This window comes from Typopeltis vanoorti, chromosome 20, assembly GCF_054136105.1.
Source record: "Typopeltis vanoorti isolate ZY-2024b chromosome 20, IOZ_Tvanoo_1.0, whole genome shotgun sequence".
NCBI classification, from domain to species: domain Eukaryota; kingdom Metazoa; phylum Arthropoda; class Arachnida; order Uropygi; family Thelyphonidae; genus Typopeltis; species Typopeltis vanoorti.
Window position 1 is genome coordinate 38,023,875 of NC_143568.1, and position 27,251 is coordinate 38,051,125.

The 27,251-nt window shown below is 35.6% G+C and overlaps 1 protein-coding gene across 2 annotated transcripts in view; it reads left to right on the top strand.

Annotated features, from left to right (window-relative positions):
* LOC150095380 (E3 ubiquitin-protein ligase UHRF1-like) overlaps positions 1 to 27,251 on the top strand; it is a 253,377-nt gene that overhangs the window by 65,133 nt on the left and 160,993 nt on the right. For both annotated transcript variants that reach the window (XM_090410065.1, XM_090410066.1), the window contains exons 2-3: positions 10,711 to 10,902; positions 25,669 to 25,737. In XM_090410065.1, coding sequence (XP_090266191.1) covers positions 10,711 to 10,902; positions 25,669 to 25,737 — 261 coding nt within the window. The remainder of the gene's footprint in view (positions 1 to 10,710; positions 10,903 to 25,668; positions 25,738 to 27,251) is intronic.

Below are 27,251 nucleotides of genomic sequence, written 5' to 3' on the forward strand. Positions count from 1 at the left end.
ACTCAATGCCTCCTCTGACCTTTCGCTAGGAAATCATCAGAAAAATCCTAGCCAAATTAGATACCAAAAAATTCCCTGTCCCTGACTGCATTCCTTCAATTTTCCCGAAGATTTGTTCACCAGAGTTATTCCTATTCTATGCCACCTCTTTATGTTCTCTTACTCCACAGGCATCTACTCTATACTCAAGAAATTATCCCATGACCATCCTATTCCCAAGAAGGGTAATAGATCGCTGCCATCAAACTTGCCAATCGCTCTCTCTCACCTCAGTCCTCTAAAGCAATGGAAAGAACAATCAACTTCTATGCTATCTAGAAAGTAATAAACTAATAAATGACTGCCAGTATGGATTTGCCAAAAATCAACAGGAGATCTTCCATCTATATATATAAATCTGGATAAGCACCATGGAAAAGTTTGGCAAATCAAATGGGTTGCACTAGATATCGCCAAGGCTTTCGAGCTTCCATCATTCGGTCTGTCCTGTGACTTCTACATCTGGATTTCCAGTTTTCTCACTGGACACGTTACGTGTGTTAGTTGATGGTTTACTGTCTTCTAACTATGCAACTAATGCTGGCATTCCCACAAGGTTCTGTCTTCTCACCCACCCAGTTTCTTCTATATCAATGACCTGCTCCATTTGACTACCAATGCAATACACAGTTCTGCCGATGACAGTATTTGCATTCTTCCTTCTCACTAGACAAATCTTGCACCAAACAAACCACTACAACTCGCACACAGAGCAACAACCTTTGCAAGCCTAAATTCTGATCTCCAAACTTCTTTGATGGAGCTCAGATTTTTTTTTATGTTTGTTCCATATAACACATGCTATAGGTTGGCTGGTCAACCTATAGTACATTAGTACCGTATATGGGTGGTGGGTTGGGAAAGGAGAAACTTGTTTACATTTGATTTAAAAGCCTGTATGTTGTATTCCTTGGGAAATACGTCAGGGAAATACGACTGTTCCATAGTACCGCAGTAGCAGGGATGAAGGAGGAGGAAAAGAAACCTGCTCTGTGGGTTTCAAGGTGTACTGTGAAAGGATGTTGGGCAGAAGCTGTACATGTTCCAATGGGCTTAGTACAGAGTGGAGAAATTATTGATGCTGTTTCAGATGAACATTTTCCATGGGAATATTTATAGAATATACAAATTGCAGAGACCAAGCATCTGTGTGAAAGTGAGAGGAGCGAGTTGATGAGAGATGGGTCATTTATCAGTCTGATTGCTCTCCTCTGTATTGAGTCAAGCATTTTGAGGGAGTTTTTAGGGCCCCCCCTACTCCAAATGTGAGAGCAGTATTCGATAGCTGGGTGGATTTGTGATTTGTATAATGTTAACCTCTAAACAGCTGTTAACACTGTTTTGAGCGAAAGAAAAAAAACCTAGTTTTTTGGAAACTAAGGATGCAATGGTTGTGATGTGTTTATGCCAGGAGAGGCTTGATGTTAGGGTAATTCCTAGAAGAGAAATCTCGTCTTGTCTGGGAATTTGAGTGTTATAAAAAAATTCTGGGGGAAAATGGTTCTATTTTGTAAGAAATAAAACAGATCTGGGTTTTACTAGCGTTGAAGTTGATGAGGTTATCTGAGCCCACATTGGAGGATGGCTTGGAGGTCGGAATTAAGGGCAGTGGTGGTTGATGTTCTGTGGATTGAAGCGAGTTGTGTAGAGTAGGGTTTGTGAAAAGAAAGGGAGGAGTGCAGTGTGCTATCATCTGCAAAACTGTGTATTGGGTTGGAGAGGTCAACTGAAGTAGGTCATTGATGTATAGAAGGAAGAGGGTCGGTGAGAGAACTGAACCTTGTGGGACCTCAGCATTAGTCGGATGGTGAGTGGATGGGGAGCTGTCTACCATCACATATAGTGTGCGTCCAGACAGGAAGCTGGCAATCCATCTGCAGAAGTCCTGAGACAGTCCAAATGATGGGAGTTTGCTTAGTAAGCCTTTGTGCCAGACTCGGTCAAAGACTTTAGAGATAACCTTGTTAATTTCAATGCCTGCAAAACACATCTGCCTTATTTTCCACATTATCCCAGCCTTAGTTTTGACAACACCTAGGCAAGATGAGGAACTCTCCTTGGGATTATCTTGACATCAAGACTCTTGACATAAACGCATTTTCACCATTGCCTCCTCGGTATTCAAAAAATTAGGATTCCTCTTTCATTCAAGGCATTACTTGACCCCGAACAGATATTAACCCAGTACAAATTACAAATCCAGCCATCTGTCGAGTACTGCTTGCACATCTGGAGAGGTGTTCTTAAGAGTTTCCTAAAAATACTTGATACAATACAGAAGAGAGCAGTCAGACTGATTAACAACCCATCTCTTATGAACTCACTTCAACCACTGTTGCTTAGTATTTACTGCATGTGTCTTTTATAAATATTTCATGGTAAATGTTCATCAGAACTATCCTCAATAATTCCCCCCACTCTCTTTCTATCAAATCCATTGAAACACATGCAGCTATCACCCAGCATCCCTTCACAGTCAAATTCCATACTTATAGAACAAGTTTCTCTTCATCTTCCTCCTTCATTCCTACTGCTGCTGTATTGTGAAACTGCCTTCCCTCCCATGTTTTTCCCCAAGGAATAAGATTCACAGGCTTTCAGATTTAATGTGAACAAGTTCTATATTTCCCAATTCTCTTCCCATCACAGTACTAATGTACTATAGGTTGACCAACCAACCTCTTGTGTATGGACTAAACATAAAAAAGAAAAAAAATAATAATTTTGTTGTCTGCCATATTGGGTTTAAATCATGAAGTGATGTAGTTCATTTGTAATTTTTGTTCTGATATTCTTCCTTGGTTTGCTGGCCAGATATTTTTTTATTCCCCCTCCCTCCCTGAAAGATTTATTTTGTCTTAATTATAAGAATATAATCCTGGCTTGTGAGGTCCTGAAGATGTAATGTTTTTCAGCTAGAATATTGCTAATATCAGCCATCTTTAGATAGTTTATTCTTTTCCTACTGGCACTCCATTCTCCAGTGTTTTATTTATGACATATTCACGGAAGCAGTTAAATAATATTAGTGGTAGTTTGCATCCCTGTCTTATTCCACACTCTTGAAACCTTTGATTCCAGCCACCATTTCACATTAATATAGGGACGTAGTCAATTGTATACAGTATATCCTACTATGTATTTCATAATGTAGACTTTTCCAAAGAGCATTATACCACCTTTGTTCCAAACTTTGTTCTGTGTATTTTTCTCCAATGATATGGGTATATAAATGATTTTTACTGTATTTCTGTTCTGAAAGTTCGAGAAATTTGATTCCATTTTTGCTTCAGTTCGTGAGCAGAATGTCTAAATGTGTGGGCAACTATGGGAAGTTGTGTACATCTTTGGTTAATTGGGTTTTGTTGTGATGTTCAAACTCAGGAGAGGATCCAGAGACGAGCACTGTCAAGACTAGAATGTTATTTACAGGATAGGTTGAAATGCAAATTGAAGAGTACTGGATAGCTGCAAACATAATATACAAGGAATTACAGAGCTGAGCAGAAAACTAGGAGGGGCTCTGCCTACGGAGCCCCTCCTAGTTTACATCCTAGTCTGATAACTTCTATTTGGCCTCAGCCCAGCTTGTTCTCCAAGTTTCTCTTCAATAATTTTTGCTAGCCTCTTCTCAAGCATCTTTGCACAAATCTTATCTTCACAGGTATGAGATTCAAATGAATTGGTAGTGGCATTACATAAAGGTAACTGGCCTAAGGGGATGTTGAAGTACATGTACATGAATGCCAGAAGTATCAGAAATAAGGGTGGGAAGTTGTTAGCATTGGTCAGCTTGGCTTGGCCAAAAATTATAGGCATCAGTGAGACCTGGTTGACAGAAAATAATATAGTTACAGTGATTTGCATTTTCAGGGAGGATAGAGGGAATAGGACAGGAGGTGGGGCATTAATGATGATAGCTGGAGAACTACAGTACAAAATTAGAAGATCTGGGGGAAATAGTTTGTTGACATTGTCTGATGTGAGATTGAAGCCAATAGGACAAATATATATATTGTTGGTTGTTGGTGTAGACTAGGAGGTCCACATGAAGATGTAGAGGCCATGCATTGGCAGATTAGCACAGTGAGTGCAGACTGAGCAATTATGGGAGACTTCAACTACGGGGACATGGCAAGATGGATGTGGAATTTATACGGTATTTAGATAATTATCTGAAACACGTTAGAGGGCACCAGCGGTTTGAGTGCTGGATATGGTAATGGCATCAGAAGATTATATCGATAACCAAGATAGAACACTGCCTCCAGATGGAGAGAGAGAGTGACCATGCAGTCTTGTTCCAGGAAATTGCTAAACATGTGTCAAAAAAGATACAGCTGATAATTATGACAGACTTCAAGGCAAGAACTGCTCTTGCAAGAACTTTCCTTATCTTGGAGTAGTGATATGGCTTGAGAAGCTACAAGGAAAGAATGTCAGTAGTACATGCGAAGTAGTCAGAGATTGTTTGAGAGATGCAGTATCATACTGCATAACTGGGGTCAGAAGGACAAACACCAAATGGGGATTAAGTGGTTGAGTAGAGATATAAAGCATGAGCTGCAAAAGAAAAAAAAAAGAAACACTGTGGAGAGAATATAAAGAAAAAAGATGATCATCCTACTCATTAGCAGTAAGTGATCAAATCAGATTATGAGAGAAAATTAGTTAAGCAGGTCAAAGTAAATCCAAGTGTTTTTTTTGTTATGTAGCAAATAAGAAGAAAATTACTATGAAAGGATGGCTGTAATGAACGCTGATGGTAGGGAGGTGACAGAGGCAAAAGAAACAGGTCAGTTGTTGTGATCATTTTGCAAAAGTGTAATATTGTGTGGAGATTTTGCAGTTGCTGATGTCGGATACAATGTTGAAATTGTAGTAAATGAACAAGAGGTGACTCAACATATTTAAAAATATCAATGCGAATACAGCATACAAACTGGATGGCCTGTCGCTCCATGTACTATAAATGTGCAAGAGAATTAGCATTGCCTCTGATGAAGTTGTTCAGTCTAAGTCTCAGCTCTGGTAAATGGAAAGAGGATAAGATATTATCATTATTATTGACACCTCCAAGGAGTCCAAAAGACTCATCGCAGGAGGGCACGCACTTTACAACTCTCTGCTTCCACCACTACACCGAACATCTGCTACCAATCAACGGCATCTACTGCCCACCACCACAACTAGTATTTTTTGTCTGTAAATTGTGTGTGTTCTAAAGGGCCAATTTGTCTGTATGTGGGATGAAAAACCCGAGTTTCTGGAGAAAAAACCCTGCTACCTCCATATGAGATTGGCTAACTCACCTTTGATTGAAAAAGTTCATATAAAGATTCCTCTCGTCATGACGAGAATCGAACCTAGGTCTTTTTCAATCAAAGGGCACAACGTTCTTCCAATTATGCTATGGAGGCGTTTAAAGATAGTTCCATTACATAAATGCGGCTCCAAGACAGAAAAATACAGACTAATTAATATATCAGTTCTTGAAGTATTGGAAAAGTTGATTAAAGGTAAAAGCCAACAGTGGGTAGATAGGGATGCAATAGTCTATAGTGGGCAACACAGCTTTGTAAAGGGTAGGTCCAGTCATAGTAATTTATTTACGTTTTATAATAAAGTGATAAAGGAAATGGGTCCACTATGATGCGCTTGTACTTTGCAAAGGGCATTTGACAGAATACCATGTGGAAAATTATTACAAAAATAAGAGCAAATGGGGATGGATATGAAGCTATTAACATGGATCGAGAGCTGGCTGATGACCATCAGTGAATGGTATATACTAGAGTGGAATCTAGCAGAGTGACTCAGGGTTCTATAATAGGGCCACTATGCTTTAATTTGTATATTAATGATATAGGGAAAGATTGGGGGGGGGGGTATTCAGTTGTTTGCTGATTATGCAAAACTGGTCATGGCAATAATTGATAGAAGTGATGTAGATTTCCAGCAAGACAATTTAAAGAAATTGGCATTATGGGCAAAGGATAATGATTGTCAATTTAATGTTGAAAAATATAAGGTTGTGCACCTTGGCTTGAAAAGGCTGCATGTTGTATATTACAATGATGGTAACTGGATTGCAGGAAATTGATGACAGGATCTTGGGGATGATGGTGGCAGACAGCTGAAGATTAGAGTGCATATGGCAATAGTTATAAAATAGTGAAAGGATTACTTGGATGTTGAAAAATGTGCTAACACGTAATGATAAGGAAGTTATTATCCCTTTTTATAAGGCTATAATTTGGCTGTATCTTAACTACTGTGCATAGATAGGGCTACCTGGGTTTCTTGGGAATCAGGAGGTTGTAGAGAGGATTTAGAAATGAGTAACCAAGCTGGTAATAACAGATCTGTGGATTGCCACTTATGAGGATAGATTTAAAGGTGTGTGTGGATTACAAAAGTTTAGTTGATATGCAGAAAAGAGGGGACATGATAGAAACTTATAAGATATGGAATGGGTTTTATAAAATTGACACAAAGGAAAATTTTTAATATATGACAAATAGTCAAAGGACTAGAAGTCTTCTGTGGAAGTTTTGTAAGAGTGGTTAGTAAGGTTGTGCGAACTAGATTTCTTATGTGTAGAGTAGCAAATGAGTGGAATGGATTGCCAGAATTAGATGAGTACCCTGTCATTAAATTAGTTTAAGATTTATGATAAGTTTTGTGTGTGTGTGTGTAACAGTTAAATGTGGGTCTCTCACGATGAATCTCCTGACTCTTCATGGAGATACCATATAATAATAATTTCTGAGGTTTTAAATAGCCTCTAGAACATTTTGCCACATTCCTGATATTTATCTTCTCAATATTTACTGAAGAGGTCTTCTCATGATTTTTGTTTAACTACTGTTACTCATATCTTGGCTCTGTTGTGTTTTTCTGTGTTCTTTTATGACATATAATTGGCTTATTTGATAGGACTTTCATTTCCTAGCAAATAAATAGATTCCCCCCTTCTCTCTCTCTTTTTCTCACAGAGAGAGACAGTATTCTCCATATTCCCTGTTTCTCAACAGTTCTTGCAATATCAGGATATGCATTTCCTCTAATCACCACTATTGTCATTTTATAACTAATTTAAGACTAACCTTATATACCATAGCAAGTTTTTTTGCTGAGAATGAAAGTTAATTATACTTGACAAGATTTGTTCTCGTTTTCATCCTTATTTTACCAGTTGTCAGCAAACAAAAGTTTTCATTTTAAATATCTCGTAACTAGATTTTTTGTATACAGAGGCAGTTGACTTCATGAGGTTGCCACAGTATCCATAATGTATAGCACATTTCCTTTCCTGAAGTGTCTTCCCTTAAGATCCTTGCATGCTCCGACACTTGCATTTTCACCCTGTTTGTCATCATTCAGAAATATTCACTTTTGACATCATGCAAGCTTGCTCAAAGGTATCCTTGTATTTTTATATTCATAACTGATTCTGGTTTGTGTATGAGAAATTAGATTGAACATTTCCATTTTTTGCAATGCAATAAACTGGATGAAAGAAAGGTTGGTTGGTTGGTTTATAGTTTATTGGCATAAAAACAGCAAAAGGTCCTACTGTGCCATAGTAAAGATTACCGCAATACATAAACTGTCAAAGAAAAATTGTAAACAGTATGCATGTACAAAAACCAAACCAGGCCAATCAATGCATCGTATACATATAAACAATGTTACAAATAGAAGAAAGGCAGAATCATGGCTGTGGTGTCAATAAGACTATGGTGTCATATCCAAAAATCTAGTTTTTCTCACTGCATGTTTACTTTATTATTACAGTAATCTCTATGGCGTCAGCAGACTCATTGAAGGGAAGCCTACTTAACTACCAACATATCCTATCATATTGAACCTTGATATCATATACCCACACATACATTCTGCTTGCTCACCAATTTCCATGTAAAAAAAAAAATCTACTGACACCCTTCTTTGCCACAGTTTTATACAACTTCTTGTCCTTCCCCTCTCACGCTGCACACTTTTACCAGTAATATACATATTACCAGTATTGATCTGAAAAAATCCCTCCACTAACTTGAATGTCTGATATTATTTCATTTCCCTGTGTTCACCAAAATGCAATCTATATTACCTCAGCTGCTCTGAATAACCAATATTCCAGTCCTGATATTACTTTATCATTTGTCTCTGGATCCTGTGTAGTAGTTCCTCATCACAATTAGCACTAAGTGACCAAATTTGAGCACAGCACTGACCAATGCATTATACAATGGCAGCACTAACTTTAGTTGTCAATTGATGTACTTATCATAGCAGTCTTTGTAACACTTGCAATGTACCCTTGGAACTTTAGCCTGCTGTCAACTATCATCTCAAGATCTTGAATCTCATCAATTTCTTGAAACATATCTTCAATACAGCATTCAGTTCCATCTGTTGTACAGAATCTAAGTCTGAGTGTAAATAGAAACTGGCTCTGTAAGCGAAAGACAAGATAAACACATTTGCAGTTTTAATTTTGACAGTGACATTTTGAAGGTTTAATGCACTAAAACTGACAATGTAATATTTTTCATAATTAATGTTGCTTTTTTTTTTCACTAGCTATAACCTGTAAAAATTTGAGGGCTAAATTTATAGCTCACTTAAATCCACGTAGCTACAAAAATCCATTATATTTGCATGAGTTCAAGTGACTGTATAGTCTTAACAGTAGATGTTCTAACAAATGTTTCTACAACTTGCTGGCATCAATGTCAGTTTGCCCACATGACACAGGCTAAAAGTAACTAATTCAAGCATATTAAATTGGAATGGATTAGCATAATATTGGAGTGTGGACACTGGGTAATTTCTCAATTAAATAAGTGATTAGGTATGATTTATCATAATTCATTTTTATATTATGTTCAAAAATTGACTTAGAAATTCTGAAAACAAACATTTTGGTGATAGTTACTTAGGCATGTGTACTCCTTTGATTGGTATGTGCATGCACACAGCTTAAAATAAAGGGAACATTACTCTTGGTACCCATCATGGTAATTTGACAATGCATTTCATCTTCAGCAACTGAACTGCTGGTTGCAAATATTTATTTATTTTTTTTATGTTGGGCCCATATACGAGAGGTTGGTTGGTCAACCTATAGTACTTTAGTACCGTATATGGGTAGTGGGATGAGAAAGGAGAAACTTGTTGACATTCAATTTAAAAGCCTGTATATTGTATTCCTTAGGAAATACATCGGGGGGGGGGGGGAGAACTGTTTCACAGTATAGCAGTAGCAGGGATGAAGGAGGAGGAAAAGAAACTTGTTCTGTGGGTTTCAAGGTGTATTGGGAAGTGGCTGTACATGTTCCAATGGGTTTAGTACGGAGTGGGGGAATTATTGATGCTGTTTCAGATGAGCATTTTCCATGAAAATATTTGTAGAATATACAGATTGCAGAGACTAAACATCTATGTGAAAGTGGGGGGGGGGAGTGAGTTGGTAAGAGATGGATAATTTATCAGTCTAATTGCTCTCTTCTGTATTGAGTCAAGCATTTTGAGGGAGCTTTTAGGAGTCTCACTCCAAATGTGAGATCAGTATTCGATAGCTGGGGGGGGATTTGTGATTTGTATAAAGTTAGCAGCTGTTTTGAAGTGAAGTAACGTCTTGAACGAAAGAGAGCCTAATTTTTTGGAAGCTGAGGATGCAATGGTTGTAATATGTAACAACACCCTGTTAGCATCCATTTCACACCAGGCAGCTCACTGCTACATAGGACTTACTGTTATTGTTTTGAGTTTCTACCCTGTCTTAGACAAATTACATCAAATATCATTAGTAGTAGCCCCTTTCCTCATCTCTTCTTCCCTTCCTAAAAAAATACTACATCCTTCTAGATTTCAGTTGCTACATCTCAGAGCCAGGTTTCACTAATACCAGCAATCTTTGGCCACAATGTATTCACCAAGGGAATAAACTCAACTCTTTTGTTCTTGATGCTCCTGTATTTCATGGTTTATCTTTTGCTTCTTGGCCCTCCACACACACACACACGTCTGAATCCAAAGTATACAGGTCTACATATGCATTGACATTCAGATCATTAGTATGTCTGCATACCTTAACTGAACCTTGTGTATTAATATTTAGATCATTATCATGTTTGCATATCTCAGCTGGACCTACACACATTCTCACCATTCCTCCCATGATGATCTTGTTTCTCTGACACTCTGCAGTAGGTTTCACCCCAGTAAATAATTTATCCAGGCTTATAGTGCCTAATCCATTCAAGTGCAGGCCTTCCCTTTTTATACAAATCTTTACTGCTATCAGACTCAATCCACACATTCAAAAACTCATGCTTATTTCTTCTACACAGCCTGCATATTACATTATTTGCTATCCAAACTGTTCTTAATGCCATGTTATTTAATTTTCCAATAAGCACCAGATTCTGTTTTTAATGTGTGCTTCTTTCTCTGATGATTGAGAAAATTCCTTCACTTCTTTCTTCAGAAAACCTGCTGTGAGACCATAGGTACAAATGGAATCATTCTCCAATTCCCTATTTTAAATTTTGCCCATATAACTTTACTTGAAATCTTTTCTTAATTAAAAAAAAGTGTACATTTCTACATCTATCTGAATTTGTATATAGTTGATATATTTATTTTTTTTACATTTTGTAGTTGGAAGATGGACATACATTATTTGATTATGATGTTGGCCTTAACGATATTATTCAAATTATGGTCAGGCCCATCTTTCCTGAACAAAGTAACAACTCTTCAAATAAAGAACGAAAATGTATTGATGCTTCAGAAGCAGCAAGCAGTGGAGATGAAAGTACTGGAAGTACATCAAATAAGGAAAATAGAGAGGTATAATCTTGAATATGAAGATTTTTCACATTTTATAAAATATCCTTTTTTAAAGCATTCTTTCATCCTGTAAAGTGACCATTAATCTTGGTGATAAAATAATTAAAAAGTATTTTATTTATATTTGACAATTAATTATATTGTTTTTAATCTCTATCTTAAGGATTACACTACTTTTGTATACAGTTAATTTCACACCATGTTATGTTTTGTAACTCATGCAGAGCCCAGGGATACCAGTTTGGCTTATTTTCTGCTAGATCTAGTGGATTTCAATGCTGTCTGTTTTATAGAAAACTCATGTCAGATAGCTTAAAATATAGCTTTCTATTAAAATAATCAAATGGATTTCAGCTTTTGGAGAAACACATAAGTTTCCATAGATTACCACATCAGTAAATTAAATTTGGTATTTTTTGTATTTTTAAATGGAAATGCAAATAAATTATGGTAACAATTCTTTTCATTAGAAAAGAATTTTCTGTGAGTGGCATTGTTGACCATTTGGTATATACATATCTACCACACAATCAGTTCTCTTTATGACTCACACAGCATAAGCTGTTGCAAATTTAGATTTTCCATACTCCCCATAATGTCAAAAGCAAAACAAGACAAAAATTTAGTGTGTGGAAGACCAATTCTATATTTAAAGACTTCTTAAAAGAAGTGTGTGATAATCTTAGTAAAGCATATTGCAATGCATGTAAAATTAATATTACCCAATTATAGCCATCTATTGAATCCCATGAAATCCAATAAACACATTGCTTATTGGATTTTTTTTTCCTTTCTCATATTGCTATTGTCTCCAGAAAGTTTCTGGAGGTAAGTCTGTTTTTTTTCAGGGCGTATTTTGACTTGAATTGATTTTTTTCCCCTGTTTATAGTGTTTGTATTTCTGTGTCATTAGATAATTTTTTTAATCTGTTCCAAAGATTATTCTTAAGGACAATGATGTGAAGTATTTTGCTGTTTACCCAGGGGTATGTGTCTGCTTCATTTTCTTAAAACATTTTGTTCGTGTTTTTTACATATGTATAAAATGGAGGGAAATGTTTTCATATAAAGTTATTGAAGCTTCTAAAGTAAGTAGTCTGTTCCAGTCTATGGTGTTTTTTTATGAGGTACAAAACAAACCAGTCTAGACTATCATAGCAAAAAAAACTCAAGACTGGTTGAAAGTTTATTTTTCACTTGGTTAGAGTATAATAAATTTAGTTTAATCCTTTATCCAAGTGTGAGCAAACAAAGTTTGCACCTGAAAGTATCTTCAGGACTGGGGTAAGGTGGAGCAAGCTACCAACACTCCTGTCTCAGTATCTCCTTTAATGCAAATGTGTTTTGCACAGTCTCCTTCTGTGCTCAGTGACTCAGCACACCTATTACATGACATCTTTAGGCGCAAGTAGTAGTAGTAGCTCAGTCAGTATAGATGTAGCCCTTTAGTCGGAAAGAGCTGGGTTCGATTCTCGTCAGTGACGTGAGGAACCTTTATCTGCTCTCTTTCAACTAAAGGTTAGTCTCATATGGAGGTAGGGGGTTTTTTCACCCAGAAACTTGGATTTTTCGTTCTCCAGAACAGGCAAACAGGTACTGTGAACACACATGGATTACAGCCACATGTCGGTCCCAAGCCTGGATAAAATTGGGGGATTGGGGAAAGCAATGTTGAACTATCCTGCAAAAATCTAACAAGGGATACTTTGTGGGCAATGCCTACAAAGTTATCTACGGTCAGAAACGACTGAAAGGGAAAATCGCAATCAGAAATATATCTTTTTACTTTGTATTGTCTACTGAGCATGCAAAACGATATGTTACAGTTTACATACTACAATGAGTAAGTGAAACAATTCAAATTGTAAGGGGTGAGGACAAGAGATTTAAAGTCCTAATTTGGTACCCTCTAATATAAAAAGAAGTATTATAGTTATGTAGGAGTTGATCTTGGCTCCCAAATTTTTTACGAATTAATGCAACCATTAATGTCAGGTTAGGAGAATTCTTCATAGTCATTATTGACTAAAAATCTTTCTGACCTGTAATTGATTATATAGCACATTGGTTTTCTTCCATCTAATCCCATGTGAAGGTGTAAAAATAATCAAAATTTAAAATTTATGAATATTTTTCAGAAGACTGGAAGATCCTGCTCAATGGAAGACTCAACCCATCTTAGATGGAAGAGAAGAAGAAGAATTTAAAATTAAGTGTTGAGGTATTTGTGGTGGTTTGTTTAGACATTCTATTTATGCTAACGGAGAGATGTCAGCCATTATACTTCTTGCTTGCCATTTACGTGGAGTGTGCATGTAAATTACGATATGTAATTTACATGCACACTCGGCAAGCATGCAAGTGTACATGCTTGCCGAGGAGTTTGATGGGTGATTGACAGCTGACACAGAGAGAGAGAGAGAGAGAATTTGGTATCGGAGTAACAGGAAAAACAAGAGAGGGCTAATGGAAGATTCCAGAGGAATTGTAGAACTGTGAGTCTTTAAACTGGAGGAGTTGAGACTGTCAACAAGTATTTAGTAAATAAAAGATGATGTTGCAGTCAATGTTCTAACTGAATGTTTGAGGAAACGCTGATTGAAAAGTTTCATCTATCTTAAGAATGCCAGATCTGTTTGTTATTTCTACTGGAAAAGGCTCAACTTAGATATGTTGTTTATGAAGTAGTAGAAGAAACATTTTTCTCCGGCACAAAAATTAGTAAATTGTGCATCATATTGAACTGCAAGAGGTAAGAGTATTTATACTTCAGTGAGACAGGAGGAATAATATTGTATGCTACATAAGGGTCTCATGGAAAAGAAGAAGAAAAGTTTATATTTTCAGAAAAGGCCTTAACAAAGAAACTGACTTAAACATTTTTGTTGTTGTGAAAAGAAGGTGTTTAGTCTGGTAGATGTGATTAAGTAACTTATTATTGGATGTGATTAAGTATCAATCCAATAATAGAATGAGTCAGAGAATGAATGATTTTAATATTTTTGGATAAGAAAATCTCTAAAGTGTAGATTTATTTTAGAAGGCATTGGATCCAGTATCAATGATTTTCCAGATTCTAAAAGAAAGTTAAAAGCCATTGCACCAATCGGAATTGAACCCTTGTGTAAATACTAAACACTCGGAGTACAAATTTGTTTATGGAAACAGTCTCTTTACAAAGGGATGTCCAAAACATGGCCTGCCGGTTCAGGCTTTCCATAATAAAGGTAGCGAATATATTTATGTTCTCCAAGGCGGATGTTAACAGATTTTCCTGTCTGTCCATAGTAGGCACAGGGAGCTTCATACACTCCAGGATGTGCTAGGGAATGGAGTTTATCCTTACAACAAATAGTGTTAGCTCTTTGTGTAAGGTTTGTAGAATACTATACTGTTGGGCTGGATGATGATGATGATGATGTGATAATCACTGTAAGATATCTTCCTGTATGTGTTGGTTTTCTATAAATGGAAAAAGATAGTGAACCATCTGAAAGCCAGTTAGCTAATGTGTCAAGAAAAGGCAAACAGTTATTAGATTCTTTTTCTACTATGAAGTGAAGTGAAATTTAGGGTTGTTGGCTGTTTAGGTAGGTAACGAAAAAATTCAAAGTGCCTTGTCTGTGGGACCAGATGGCAAACACACCGACAAAGCGTAACCACATTAAAGGCTATATGTAGGTGTGATAAGTATTTTGTTTCCGAAGTGTTCCATGTAAAAGTTAGCTGGGGGTAGGGAGGGGGAACCCATTGCAGTACCATTAGTCTGTTTGTAGATTTTTCCTTGCTAAGTAAAGTAACTTTGATACATATTAAATTTGAATAATTCAAAGATATTAAGGGAGAGGGATTAGACTTTATTCAATTAAGAATGTCTTGTCTATTAGTGACACAGTAAATAAGGAAGTAACGTCAAAGCTAATCATTATGTGTGAATATTTAAGGATGTGATTTTTAAATAGTGATTTGAAATGGACAGCACCTTTTTTTAAATATGTAAAAGTAGAGGTGTTACAATAAAGGGGCAAGTTTATAAGTAGGATTGCCTATGTTGTTAACCATGGGGTGTTGGGGAATATTAGATTTGTGGATTTTAGGTACCAATAAATACAGGACGGTTTAACACAAACAGATTTTATTTTGTTGATGATTTCTTTTGAGACATAGTGGGGGGTCTTGATCTATAGCAGGGGCAGTGACAAAGTGGCTTCCGAGCAGCATGCGGCTCACATCCTCGCCATGTGTCTCTTTATACTCTATCAGGAAAAAATAAACAGAAAGAGAAGACGAGACAACAAAAAAGAAGAACAAGATAAAAAAAAGAGTAAGAGAAAAACAGGGTTAATAAAAATTACTGCAATAAAAAAGTTTAATTCGAAAGACATGAAATGAAGTTAACTTTGAACAATTTGAATAATTTTAAAGCTGAAACACAATCATTTTAGTTACTTATTTACTAGTAGAGCCCTTACTTGTATCCATTTTCTTAGTAAGCTTCTTAAAATTAAGTGTGTAATTAGTCAAAGCAGTTCTTACAAGCTCGTTCAAATGTTCATCATTTAAAACAGATTATATTTAGATTTAATAAATTTAAGAGTCGAATATAGCGCTTCACAGTTTTATTTTCTTCAGACAATGAAGTGGTTGAAAGCTTATTTTCCAAGTCTCTCTGGAAAAAGTTGCAGTTTGCTTTGAAAGCTTAGCACTGTCTGCGAGAGATCGGTTATTACGTGGTCCCAAAAATGGAGTTCAGTTTTTTTGCACCATTGCTTAAGTGTTGGATACCATTGGTCCAGAACTTGCTTCCAAAACTCAATTATGGAACATTCACTAGCTTCAGTCCTTTGTTCTCTTGAAGCTCCAAAAGCTCCAGTTCTGCAGCTGTGACATCCATCACAAGTGGTTTTGAAATAGGACAATTGCGCTCAAGCATGTTCGTGAGAAAATTATTTTTCAAGAAAGCAAATGTTGGCTTAAGTTCTTGATGGTCGCAAAATCGATTGTTGAGGTCTTCGACCAGATCATTTAATTTACTAACATAAAATCCTGTTTCTGATTCCACTCCTGGTGAATTTGTCAGTATTTTCTTCAGACAAATGAAGTAATTTAAAGTTTTATTTTCCAAGTCTCCCTGGAAAAGTTGCAGTTTGCTTTGGAAGCTTAGCACAGTCTGCGAGAAATCGGTTATTAGTTTTTCTTTTTCTTGAAGTGAAATGTTTAATATCTGTAGATCCTGGAAAGCATCGGTGAAAAATAATATCTAACAGCCACTGAGTGTCTTTGAGATGAGGGAAAAATTTCTCCCTCTCTCTAAGAAACTGTTTCATTGGGTCTAACAACAAAAAAATTGTTTAATACATTGCTAACTGAGAGCCACCTTACTAAGCAAAACCATGATCTGTCATTAGGAATCGCATCACAATTCAACTCATCGAGAAAGCTTTTGAATAGTTGGTGTGTTTTAGCATTTGAACAAATAAAATTGACAATTCTTAGAACTACTTCCATTACGTGTTCAAATTTAAAACACTTGGCAACTAGATGTTCCCTGTGAATAATGCAATGCACAGGTAGGAAAGCATGATATGATTCCTCATTCTCGAGGAGCCCCATGAGCCCTTTAGTTTACCCCCTCATATCTGGAGCACCATCGGTGGCTATGCTGACAATTTTTTTTGCATGATACCCAAGCTTTGTAAGTGCAACATCAAGAGATTCTTTGATGCCAGAGCCATATGTTGTATATTTCAACGTTATCAAGTCCAATAGCTCTTCCTTGATGTCCAGGTCGTGAGCTAGTTGTGGTTTGTCTTGAATATCTGTAGATTCAGCCAAAGCCAGATTAAATGCAGCACAGTTTTTCAAGTTATGGTGTGTGTGTAAGTTATTTGCAATGCCAGCAATGATAATGGAAATTCTCCTTTCAATAGTATGCCTGGAGACTGGCATCTGTTCAATCAGTTTGAGTCGTTTTTTATTATCTGGGTCTAAAACTGAAATTATTTGTGCAATATTCTTCTTGACAAATTCTTCTTCCATGTACGGATGTTTTGCCTGTGCAATATTTAACGCTAAAATAAAACCAGCCTCGGTAGTAACATCAGCCTCTTTAGTAAACATGGACATCGATTTACTCTGACAGTGGAGTTATTCTTGTAAAGGTGAAAGTTTAGTTCATCTCAGATCAGAGTCAAGAGGAAATTCTTTACTAAAATTATTGTGATTGTGTCATAATGATGCTTGAGATTGCTGGCCTTAAATTGCACAAGTGTTATTTGGCATATGGCACACATTGGTTTACTTTGTCGTTTCACAAAAAGAAACTCTTCTTCCCACTCTGGCCTAAAACTTATGTGTTCATCTTCATATTTACGCTTTTTATGCTACATTTCTTAGCACTTGAAAAGAGTTCAACGATAACAAGCACTGTCAATGACTCACATAACACTGTTGAATGATACCTATAGATGAGAGCTGAAAGTGTAACGTGTTATGGTGGGCAGGTAGACATAGCTTCTGCATCCCCACTTCCCACCTCGCCATGTGCACATTCACTTACTCCCTTACCATAGCATCGGTCAAAGGTTGCAGCTCTTTTAAGTCTTACCAGAATTATTTTGGCTCCAAAAGGACGTGTAGTTGGCCACCCCTGATTAATAGTTTGGTAAGTAAAACTGCCACTTAAGAGATCTTGCATTTTTTTGTCGTAATCCTTTTGATTCATGATAACTGTAGCATTACCCTTATTAGCTTTAGTTATCACAATATTTTTATTCTTGTATACCTTTTTTAAACACAGCTGTTTCATTCTGTAGAATATTATTTTTTGGTGGTTTAGATTCGTGTAGGAATGGTTGCAATAATTTGACAAAAAGTTGGGAGACTTATCTTAAGATCAACTCCTACATGTCTGTAATACTTCTTTTTTTTATAGCATTAAAGGCATTATATTAGGACTTTAGATCTTTTGTCCATTACAATTTGAATTGTTTTGCTTACTCATTATCCCATGTTAAACGTAAGATGGTTTGAAATCCAGCAAAATATAAGCCAGTTTGTCCTGTTGGAAGGACATTGAATAAAAAACAAGAAGAAACAAAACTAAAATTTTACAAAATAATGGCCACTTCCACTCTGTAATATGGTTCAGAAATGTGGACAATTAAAAAGAAAGACGAAAATATAAAATACAAGCTGCAGAGATGAGATTTTTAAGAACAATTAAAGGACGCACTAAATTGGACATATAAGAAATGAAGACATCAGAAAAGAACCAGATATTTAACATGTTTGTTTGGCAATGCCTTATCCTTGATTAGGCATCTGCCAAACAAAAGATCTTATTTGGTATTTCATTATTAAAATAAGTTATGAATAATGACCAACACATAAACTTGTCTATTAGATGCAAATATCTTGTTGGTCAGAATTGTCAGCATAAGTGGAGCACTACGATTATCTAATAATACCTTCACATCTGAGATCCGGTTAATTTATGAGCTCTGTTAAATCAATGGTTAATTTTTGCCCAGTGTTGAAGCAGTTAACTTTTAGGTGGAATATGAATTTCATCATCTAGTGTGAGATTACCACCCTGCTTATTGGAGGCAGGAAGTGTCTTGAAAAAAATTTCCATATTTGTTCTCTAAAGCAGGATTTCCAAATTATTTGACAAATTGAATAAAAAATGTAAGTTAAAAAAAATAGTTAGCTAACCCATGGTACTAATAGGTTATAGTTGTAACATAAAAAAAACTACTTATTATCAGTTATAGCTCTGGATATTTGTTTGAATTCAGCAAAATATTAGCAGCTTTTAATCATCATTTTTGTTCTCGTGTTGTTTTGTGTATATCTGTAGCTAGTAAATAAAATCTGCCAGTCTAGACATTAAAGTGATCTTTGTTCAATTCATTGCCTTGAAGTGAATGCTGGACAAAGTTGGGAACTGCAATAAATCTTCAAACTGAGTTTGAAGATTTATTGCAGTTATATATACTATCCATGTATGTTAGATGGACAGTATCCATCTAACATGGATGAATCTTCCACTACAGCCAATTACTGTAGATCTTGTGGGGAAATGAGAGCATGTATTCTTTTGCTTGTTCTTAGTTTGCCCCTTTGTAGCTCAGTTGGTATAGACAAAGCCATTTGCTCGGAAAGACCTGGATTCGATTCCCACTATCACGAGGAACCTTTATTTGGTCTCTTTCGACTAAAGGTGATTCTCACATGGAGGTAGAGGGTTTTTTCACCTGGAAATGTGGGTTTTTCATCCCTCAGAACAGGCAAACTGGCCTGTGAACACACACACATGGCTCTACAGTTATAAAATTCCTACTTAATCCCTCACTAGGAGGGCTCAACTAGTCCTAAGGGATGTGGAGGAATGGGGAAACCCCATACAAATAAATAAAAGTATCCCCTCATACACTGACATTGAATCTGTTTGCCGATATTAAATAACCAATGCTTACTCTCTCTCTCTCTCATTGTGATTGATTTACAATACAGAGTTGTTAACAAACTTGTTTTGCACACTGACAAACTAAATCTGCTTCATATTCTGTGTATTTGCATCTCTTCAAATGTATACCATCACTTGCATGCATGCATTGAGTGGACCTCCCTTTAAAACAATAAAATTCTCTAATTCCTATTATTCCTCATTTTAGAAGTTTAATGGGGTGAAACAGCACTGAGAAAGGATTAAAATATTTAATTCTTATAGTATTTCATCTTTCACTTAGACATCACCAGGGAGTACAATATGAAACTGCCAACACAAAACTAAGTTAAAAGTGGATGAAAGACTAGTCCTAACTAGGTGGGGTGCCCTCTGTGGGCACCTGTTGGTGGCTTAGAATGCAAACTGGGATCTACGGTAAGTTGTCACTTTGTCTAGAGGAAACAGGCTGGCCTTTCTCAAAAGATGTCGAGATCAGTGGCAGCTCGTACATAAGCACTGCGACATTGCAGCACCACCAAGGAAAAAATGAAAAAATTAAATTTTGTTTGTGTTTATAAATAATAACAATGCTTACAACATTATATAAATGCAATACAACATGTTAAAGGTTACATCTTATGTTTTGACATTGATTGAATAGCTAATAATTGGAATTGTTCGATTACTGCTTTAGATTACGAAACAAATGCACTGCGATCTGATGCAGTGTCGGAATTATCACATTCAGCCAATTGCAGCTAGACTCGCCAATATTTATTTGCGCTTCTCGTTGCATGTTACAAGTGATTCCGGCACTGCTCATTTGGGCAGTGTAGCTTACAGATAAATTGTATGCATGCGCACGTTATTTCTGTGAGATGTGAAACTTTTATTATTGGTTGCGTGTTCATGGTGAGGGTGAACTATTTTTTGTAAATCTTATTTTATTTTGTTAAAATCACATATAATTATTTATTCATTATAGATACAAAACTGAATTATAACGAGTGTCACTGTTGAAAATATGAAAAGAATTATATTTTTTCAATTCGAAACAAATGCACTGTGAGAATTATTGCGCCAATTGCAGCTAGACTCGCTGATATTCGTTTACGCTTGTCATTGCACATTACAAGATTCCAACACTGCTCGTTTGGGCAGTGTAGCTTACAGATAAATTGTATGCTTGCGCATGTTATTTCTGTGAGATATACGGTACTTGTATTATTGGTGTTTGTTCATGGCGAGGATGAAATATTTTTAATAAAGTGATTTTTTAATATGTAAATTTATTTATTAATAAATTGGTTACTGATTAGTAAAAAAAATAATTTATTTTTATTTATATTTTTTTATTTTGTATATGCAGCAGCCCCACTTAAAATTTTCACCAGTTGCCACTGGTAGGGGATACAGAAATATTACCAAGCTGCATAAAATGTAAAGCCAAGTTCAAATCTGAAAAGGTCCTTTGTATCTACAAGCATGCCATTTTTGCTCTACTTCAGGAACAGATTGCTACTTTGTGTACTGTTCTCACTGCAGTTGGAGCTCTCAGCTATTCTGAACACTGAACTCTTTACCATTCTTTTTGATATTTCAAAAGCCTCTACTCAGGAAGAATTCTTAAAAGTAAAAAATAAACACATCAAAAATTACAACAGTCTTGTGGATTCTGAATCTGTACCTTTAGTGTTTAATCTCTTCATACTGTAGTGATTATGATGTCAAAAAGACCTAGTGAAGCTGCCATCAGTGCCCTTAGTCTCATCCATAATTTTGCCATGTCTCCAAAACAAGTACCTATACTAGATATAATATTCGACATCGAATGCAATATCCGGTGCTAGATTGCATTCGACATCGAATGCAATCTAGCACCGGAAATAGCTAACAACATTAGGCTTGATGTCACAAATATTTTTTCTCGATCTTCTAAAAGAAATCTGTCATCTTGTGAACTCAGCGTCCTTAAAGAAGCTATGCAAAAATAACAGTATAGTTATCACCAAATCTGATAAAGGACTGCTACTATTATTCTTAATACCAGTGAATACAATAGAAAAATTGACATCTTTCTCAGAGACCACTCCACCTATAGACCTTCAGATTATGACTCTACCAAATCACAGATCAAAAAACTGAAAAGTCTGGTCAAAAAAAGTTTCTTCCAGGCATCCTGAAATCACAAAAAAAAAAAAAAAATCACCCATCAGTTCTCACTTTCCAATATACGGATTACCAAAAATACACGAATCCAATTATCCCATAAGATCTATAGTAGATGCCACAGATTCTCCCTGCTATAAATTAGCAAAACAGTTAACAAGCTCTCTTACACCTCTCAGTGGTCAAACCATTTCCTATATAAAAGAAATTATCCATGTTAAAACTTCTATTGAGAATTTAATGTTTAATAATACAGGTATTTTGGTTAGTTTTGATATCACCACACTGTTCACCAATATTTTTTTAAATAACACCTTATCACTTATAAAGAAAGTTTTTTTCTGCTGATATTACTGATCTTTTTTCCTTTGCTATCCATTCATGATATTTCTCTTGGAAGGACAAAATTTATAAAGAGATAGAGGATACCTCTATGGATTCTTCCCTCTCACCCCCCCCCCCCCCGCCAATTTTTTTATGAAACATTTTAAAAACAAGCTCTTGACTCACTCCCTCTCAAACCTATCTGGTTAATATATGTGAATGATGTGTTCTCCTCTTTCCTCCTTTCTGAATTGTCTTCACCCTGGAATCCAGTTTACCATGGAAAAAGAATACTAATAATAGCTTAGCCTAGACACTTTGGTAACATGCCTACCCAATATCCAATACCTTGCCTTTTCATTATACAGGAAGCCCATCCACACAGACAATCATTAATATGGGATCATTAAAACACTAACTGATATCAGTAATAAACTTTGTTCCAGTGAGTCCTCCCTTACAGCAGAACTTAATCATATATACCACACCTTCTTATCTAATGACTACATTTCCCACAAAATCAAAAAAATATCAATTCTTACCCTAATCTTCGACCTTATCTTCAGAATGGTTTTAGTAATGCTATCATTATCCCCTATGTCTGAGGCACTTCAGAAAAAAATAGCCAGTTTTCAAGAAATGAGATTTCTGCATGTCTTTCAAGCCTCACCAAAAGCTTACTAGCCGTATGTTCTAAAAATCAGCTCCCTGCTCTCTCTCTGCCTCGAATATACAAAGCACACTGTTACTGCAAGTTGGTCTACTATTGACACACAGGAAGATCAGCCAACATCTGTATGAAAGAACAATCTGCAGTCATGACTATGGGCAGTCTGTTTTTGTGTTCCATACTTTGGATATGGCTCATAGAATCAGTTGGAAAAATACCACCATGCTCCATATAAATTTAGAAGAGAAAGACTATTTTTGGAATTTGCAGCAGTTCTACGAAATCAGCCTAATTTAAATAAATATGGTTACATAAAACTTCCAAAAATATGGAAACACTAATACTCGAAGTATTAGTGTTTTTCAGTTTACATCTTAGGCCGCCCACAGAGGGCACCCCCACCTAATCAGCACTAAGTGTTTCGTCCACATGTTTCACTTAGTTTTGTGTTGCAGTATTGTACTTCCTGATGTCTCAGTGACTGAGACAAAATATTGGACAAATTAAATAATATTTTAATTCTTTCTCAGTGCTGTTTCACTGCAGTAATCTTCTAATGTGAGTTTCTACCACCATTTAGGTCGTCTATTCCTCAGAAGGAGCAGGTGGAGCCCTTTTAGCCTCTGACTGATGTTGGTTTGATTATAGTCACTTAATAAAGGCAGCTTTTCTAGGCTTTTCCTCATGAAAAATTAAAATTTTTAATCACATATCTCAAAAATCAGCTGTTGAATTTGCTGTACCGTATTTTCTCGCATATAACTTGCCCTCATGTAAATCTTGCATCCTTGATTTTACTTTATAAAAAAAAGAAATTAAAAAGTTTCACATATACCTCACACACAGAAAAAGTTTAAAACTTAAGAAATAGTGAATGTTGTTATGGCAATTTCAGATATTTTGGAATTCGGTTGAAGAGAATCAGCATTTCAACTCAACATCTGTTGAGTTGAAATGCTGATTTTTCATTGGCTTGCCTTTGTTGTTGAGTTGCACAATCTTTCGTTAATACCACACCAGTCATATGCATAGAGATGGAAGCAAACAGTAGAGGCAATGTGGGAGTGAGAGCATTTTCATTTTTTTTTTAAATTATGGTGATCTTTTGATTCTGAAATGATAAAAGGATGAGCAATAATGACACTTTGTGTTAATTTAATTACAGAAGCATTGTCTAATAATTAAATTTAAATGCATTCATTATATAAATAATGTGAGCAATTGTAAATTATAATGAATACTGAGAATTTGATTATAAATTTCAATTTAATTTTTCCCTTAAAAATCTTAGTTTCAGAAAATTCCTCATATATCTTGCACCACGATTTTTTAACTTTCATTTTGGGGAAAAAAGTGAGTTATATTCGAGTAAATATGGTATTATAGACAGTGATATGAATATTATATTTTAGTGCCACTAGATGAAACAGTTTCCCAGGCTCTCTCCTGAAAGCCTTCTATCCTTGATAGCTTCACTCACTGTTAGCTGAAGACCAGTTGCCCACCACTCTTTGTATTGAAAGAAACTTAACAGTGATCATTATACTGAATATAAAATATTCAAATGAAATTGCACACATAAATTATGAAGATAGCTTAGAATGCATCAGTTCAGCATTCTATGAATATTGAAATGAAACCAAAACGTTTTAAAATTAAGCAGAAAGCTTATGAGATTAATTACAACCTTCAGCATCGGAGTTTGCCTTGGTATTGTATTACTTGAAAATGATGCCTTGCCCATGAGCCCATAGGTTTGCTTTATTAGTTCATTTCATTAAGGTTTTGCTACGTGACAGGTGTCTCGATGTTGGTTCTCAATAAAGACCAAGGAATCTTATGAGGCAGCAGTCACATGTTGGAAAGTTATGTTTTTCATAAGCAGACTCTATGGTCATTGCATTAATTATAATTCTTGACGAGAGAGCTCAGGAGCTTCAATTTGGTGTTTTCATTATTTTTTTTTAGTCATATAGTTGAAACTAAAAGCATTGAAATTGACCAGATAGCTTATGGGTATACAGACTATTCATTGAGGTTGCTTTGTTATTACACTACTTAAGATGACAAACTCTGCCCAGGATAATTTTTTAATTATCCTGGGAAAAGCTGGGAAGCACGTGCTGTTGTTCTCTGAGATCCAAACTGTTCCAAACACTGGTCAGACGGTCAGACCAGTGAAATCATCAAACCCACCGATAAATGGTAGACAGAATCCTGGGCAGAATTCATCATCTTTTAAGTATTGCACTGACAGGGCAACTCAGATGCCAAAGGTTATTACCATAAGTTGCCTTCACTTTTGAATCTTTTCAGCTTTTAACTATTTAGCTATGAAAGAATAACATATACATACAAGTAGGCTTCTTGTGAAGATACTTCATGTGTAAACTTTGTGTATACTTGTGTAAATAATTAACATTAGAATATAATTTCTTGTTAAGGATAATATATTTTGTAACCAAGTGAAAATATTTTCTATTATTATCTGATCGAGAGTATTCTAATAATATGGTGATACACTTGTATAAGTGTATAAGTAAACTTATACTACTTGTATAACTAAACTATTTGACTTCTCATATCTTCCTAGGTCTAGCTCCCATTGATGAGACCTCAGTAAAGTTCAAAACCAGTGTGGTTAATGACTTATTTGCATAAGCTTTTTTGCATTATGCGATAATGAGGAAGTTGATGTGAAGTCAACAGCCTCTATGTACCGGTAGCAAAGATATTTTACATGTGAACTTTGCTTATTATTACATGATGCCACCAAGGACTCATTTTGGGAGGTTACACTACAGCTCACGGTCTACACTATTCAATCTTCCACCTACACTACTGCCATCAACACACGACACCATTTACTACTCACCACTAATAGTGTTTTTTTGTCTGTAAATTGTGTGCAGTCTTTTGGCTGATTAGCCTTGTGGCTTCCAATAAGTGGAGTGGTGGTTTCACACCAGGTGATTAAGTCATCTCACACCTAAAGACCACATAACATCCATGCCCACGGCAGGATTCGATTTGGTTGGAAATGCAGTGCTGACATTTTACATTATAATGCATCATTCTTTTGAAGTAATTTTATACCTATAACATTGATTGCAGTATATGATAAAAATATTTTTTTAATGCTTTTATTTAGATCCCAGGTTTGACTCCTATACCATCCTCATCTAAATCTGACATTGGAATACAGAGCAGATATTTTCTGGTTAGTGCTTTTTATTTATTTATTTTAAAATTCCACTGTATGTTTAGAATGTTCACTTATTTTATTTTAAAATCATTGCAGCATATATTAATTGAATAGTTTAATTAATAAAACGCATGCTATATAATTGCAGGCGTAAACTTCTGTGGCTAATTGGTTCAAAAAACATATTTCGGTGATTACACCACATTTTTTTATTATTCAGTTATATAAAACACCGAAATAATAGTTCCCGACAAGTTTCGTAAATCGTAGAATTTACATCTTCAGGGGTAAATATTATAACTTAATATTTAAACAAGAGAAATTAATAAATACAAATCATAACCGTCTGGCTATTCATAAAACTCAAATAACAAAATGCAGATATATAATGTTTGACGTTGAACAATACTGGACGATGTCACGTGTGCTTGTTCTCACGATGTCACGTGTGCTTGTTCTCGTTCATACAGTCTGAGCTCAGATTGAGGTAGATTTTTTATTAGATCTGACCACACTTGATGGAGAATTAAACCTTGATTTTTATTGCATTGAGTTGGGTTTTTTAGCATATTAGCAGCTTCTTTAAATTTTCTTATATAACTGTTGTTTTCTATGTATGACATCGTCGTTTTTTGCCAGAGTACATTGTGTCCAGTGGAAGTGGTATGGAAAGCAAGACCCGTTTTTTGTTCTCTTTTGTATTGTACGTCTTTTTGGTGTTCAGCCATGCGTATTTCTCCAGATCTTCCTGTCTGTCCTACGTAGCAAATCCTGCAAGAGCAATGGATTTTGTAGACTCCTGGTTTTTTAAGAGGATGATGAGGTGGTTTTGGTGGATGTAGGAATCTTGAGATTTTTTCCATAGGAAGGAAGGCTACTTTTATGTTGTGTTTGTTCATTAATTTGGCTAGCTTGTCTGTAACATTTTTGATATAAGGAAGCGCGATTGCATTTTTGTAATCCTGTTTTATTGTGTTGTTAGCTGGAGGCATTTTAAGGATTCTCTTGATGGTTTTTGTTTCATATCCATTCTGTTGGAGGATTTGTGTTAAGTATTTTAGTTCTTCATTACATCTTTCTTGTGTGCTGGAGATATTGTATGCTCTGTCTCGAAGAGTTTTAATTAAGCTTATTTTTTGTGAAGGATGGTGGTGTGAGTTGCATTTAGAAATCTTCCAGTGTTTGTCGGCTTCCTATATACTGAGAAGGAGAGTTTACTTTCTTCGTTAACTTCTAATAGAATATCCAGAAAAGGAAGTTTTTTTCGTTGGGAACTATTATTTCAGTGTTTTATATAACTGAATAATAAAAAAATGTGGTGTAATCGCCAAAATATGTCTTTTGAACATGCTATATAATTGTTTAACAACTACATATTGAAGTGCATGCATTAAAAAGTTTTTGAATGAAGATGTAATTCTTATGAATCAGCAGAATATCTGTTTACACTGAAAATAATGAGTTTTTATATGCAGACTATTCATCATTTAGCAAATACAGGAAAAACCTCATTTAACGTGATTAATTAA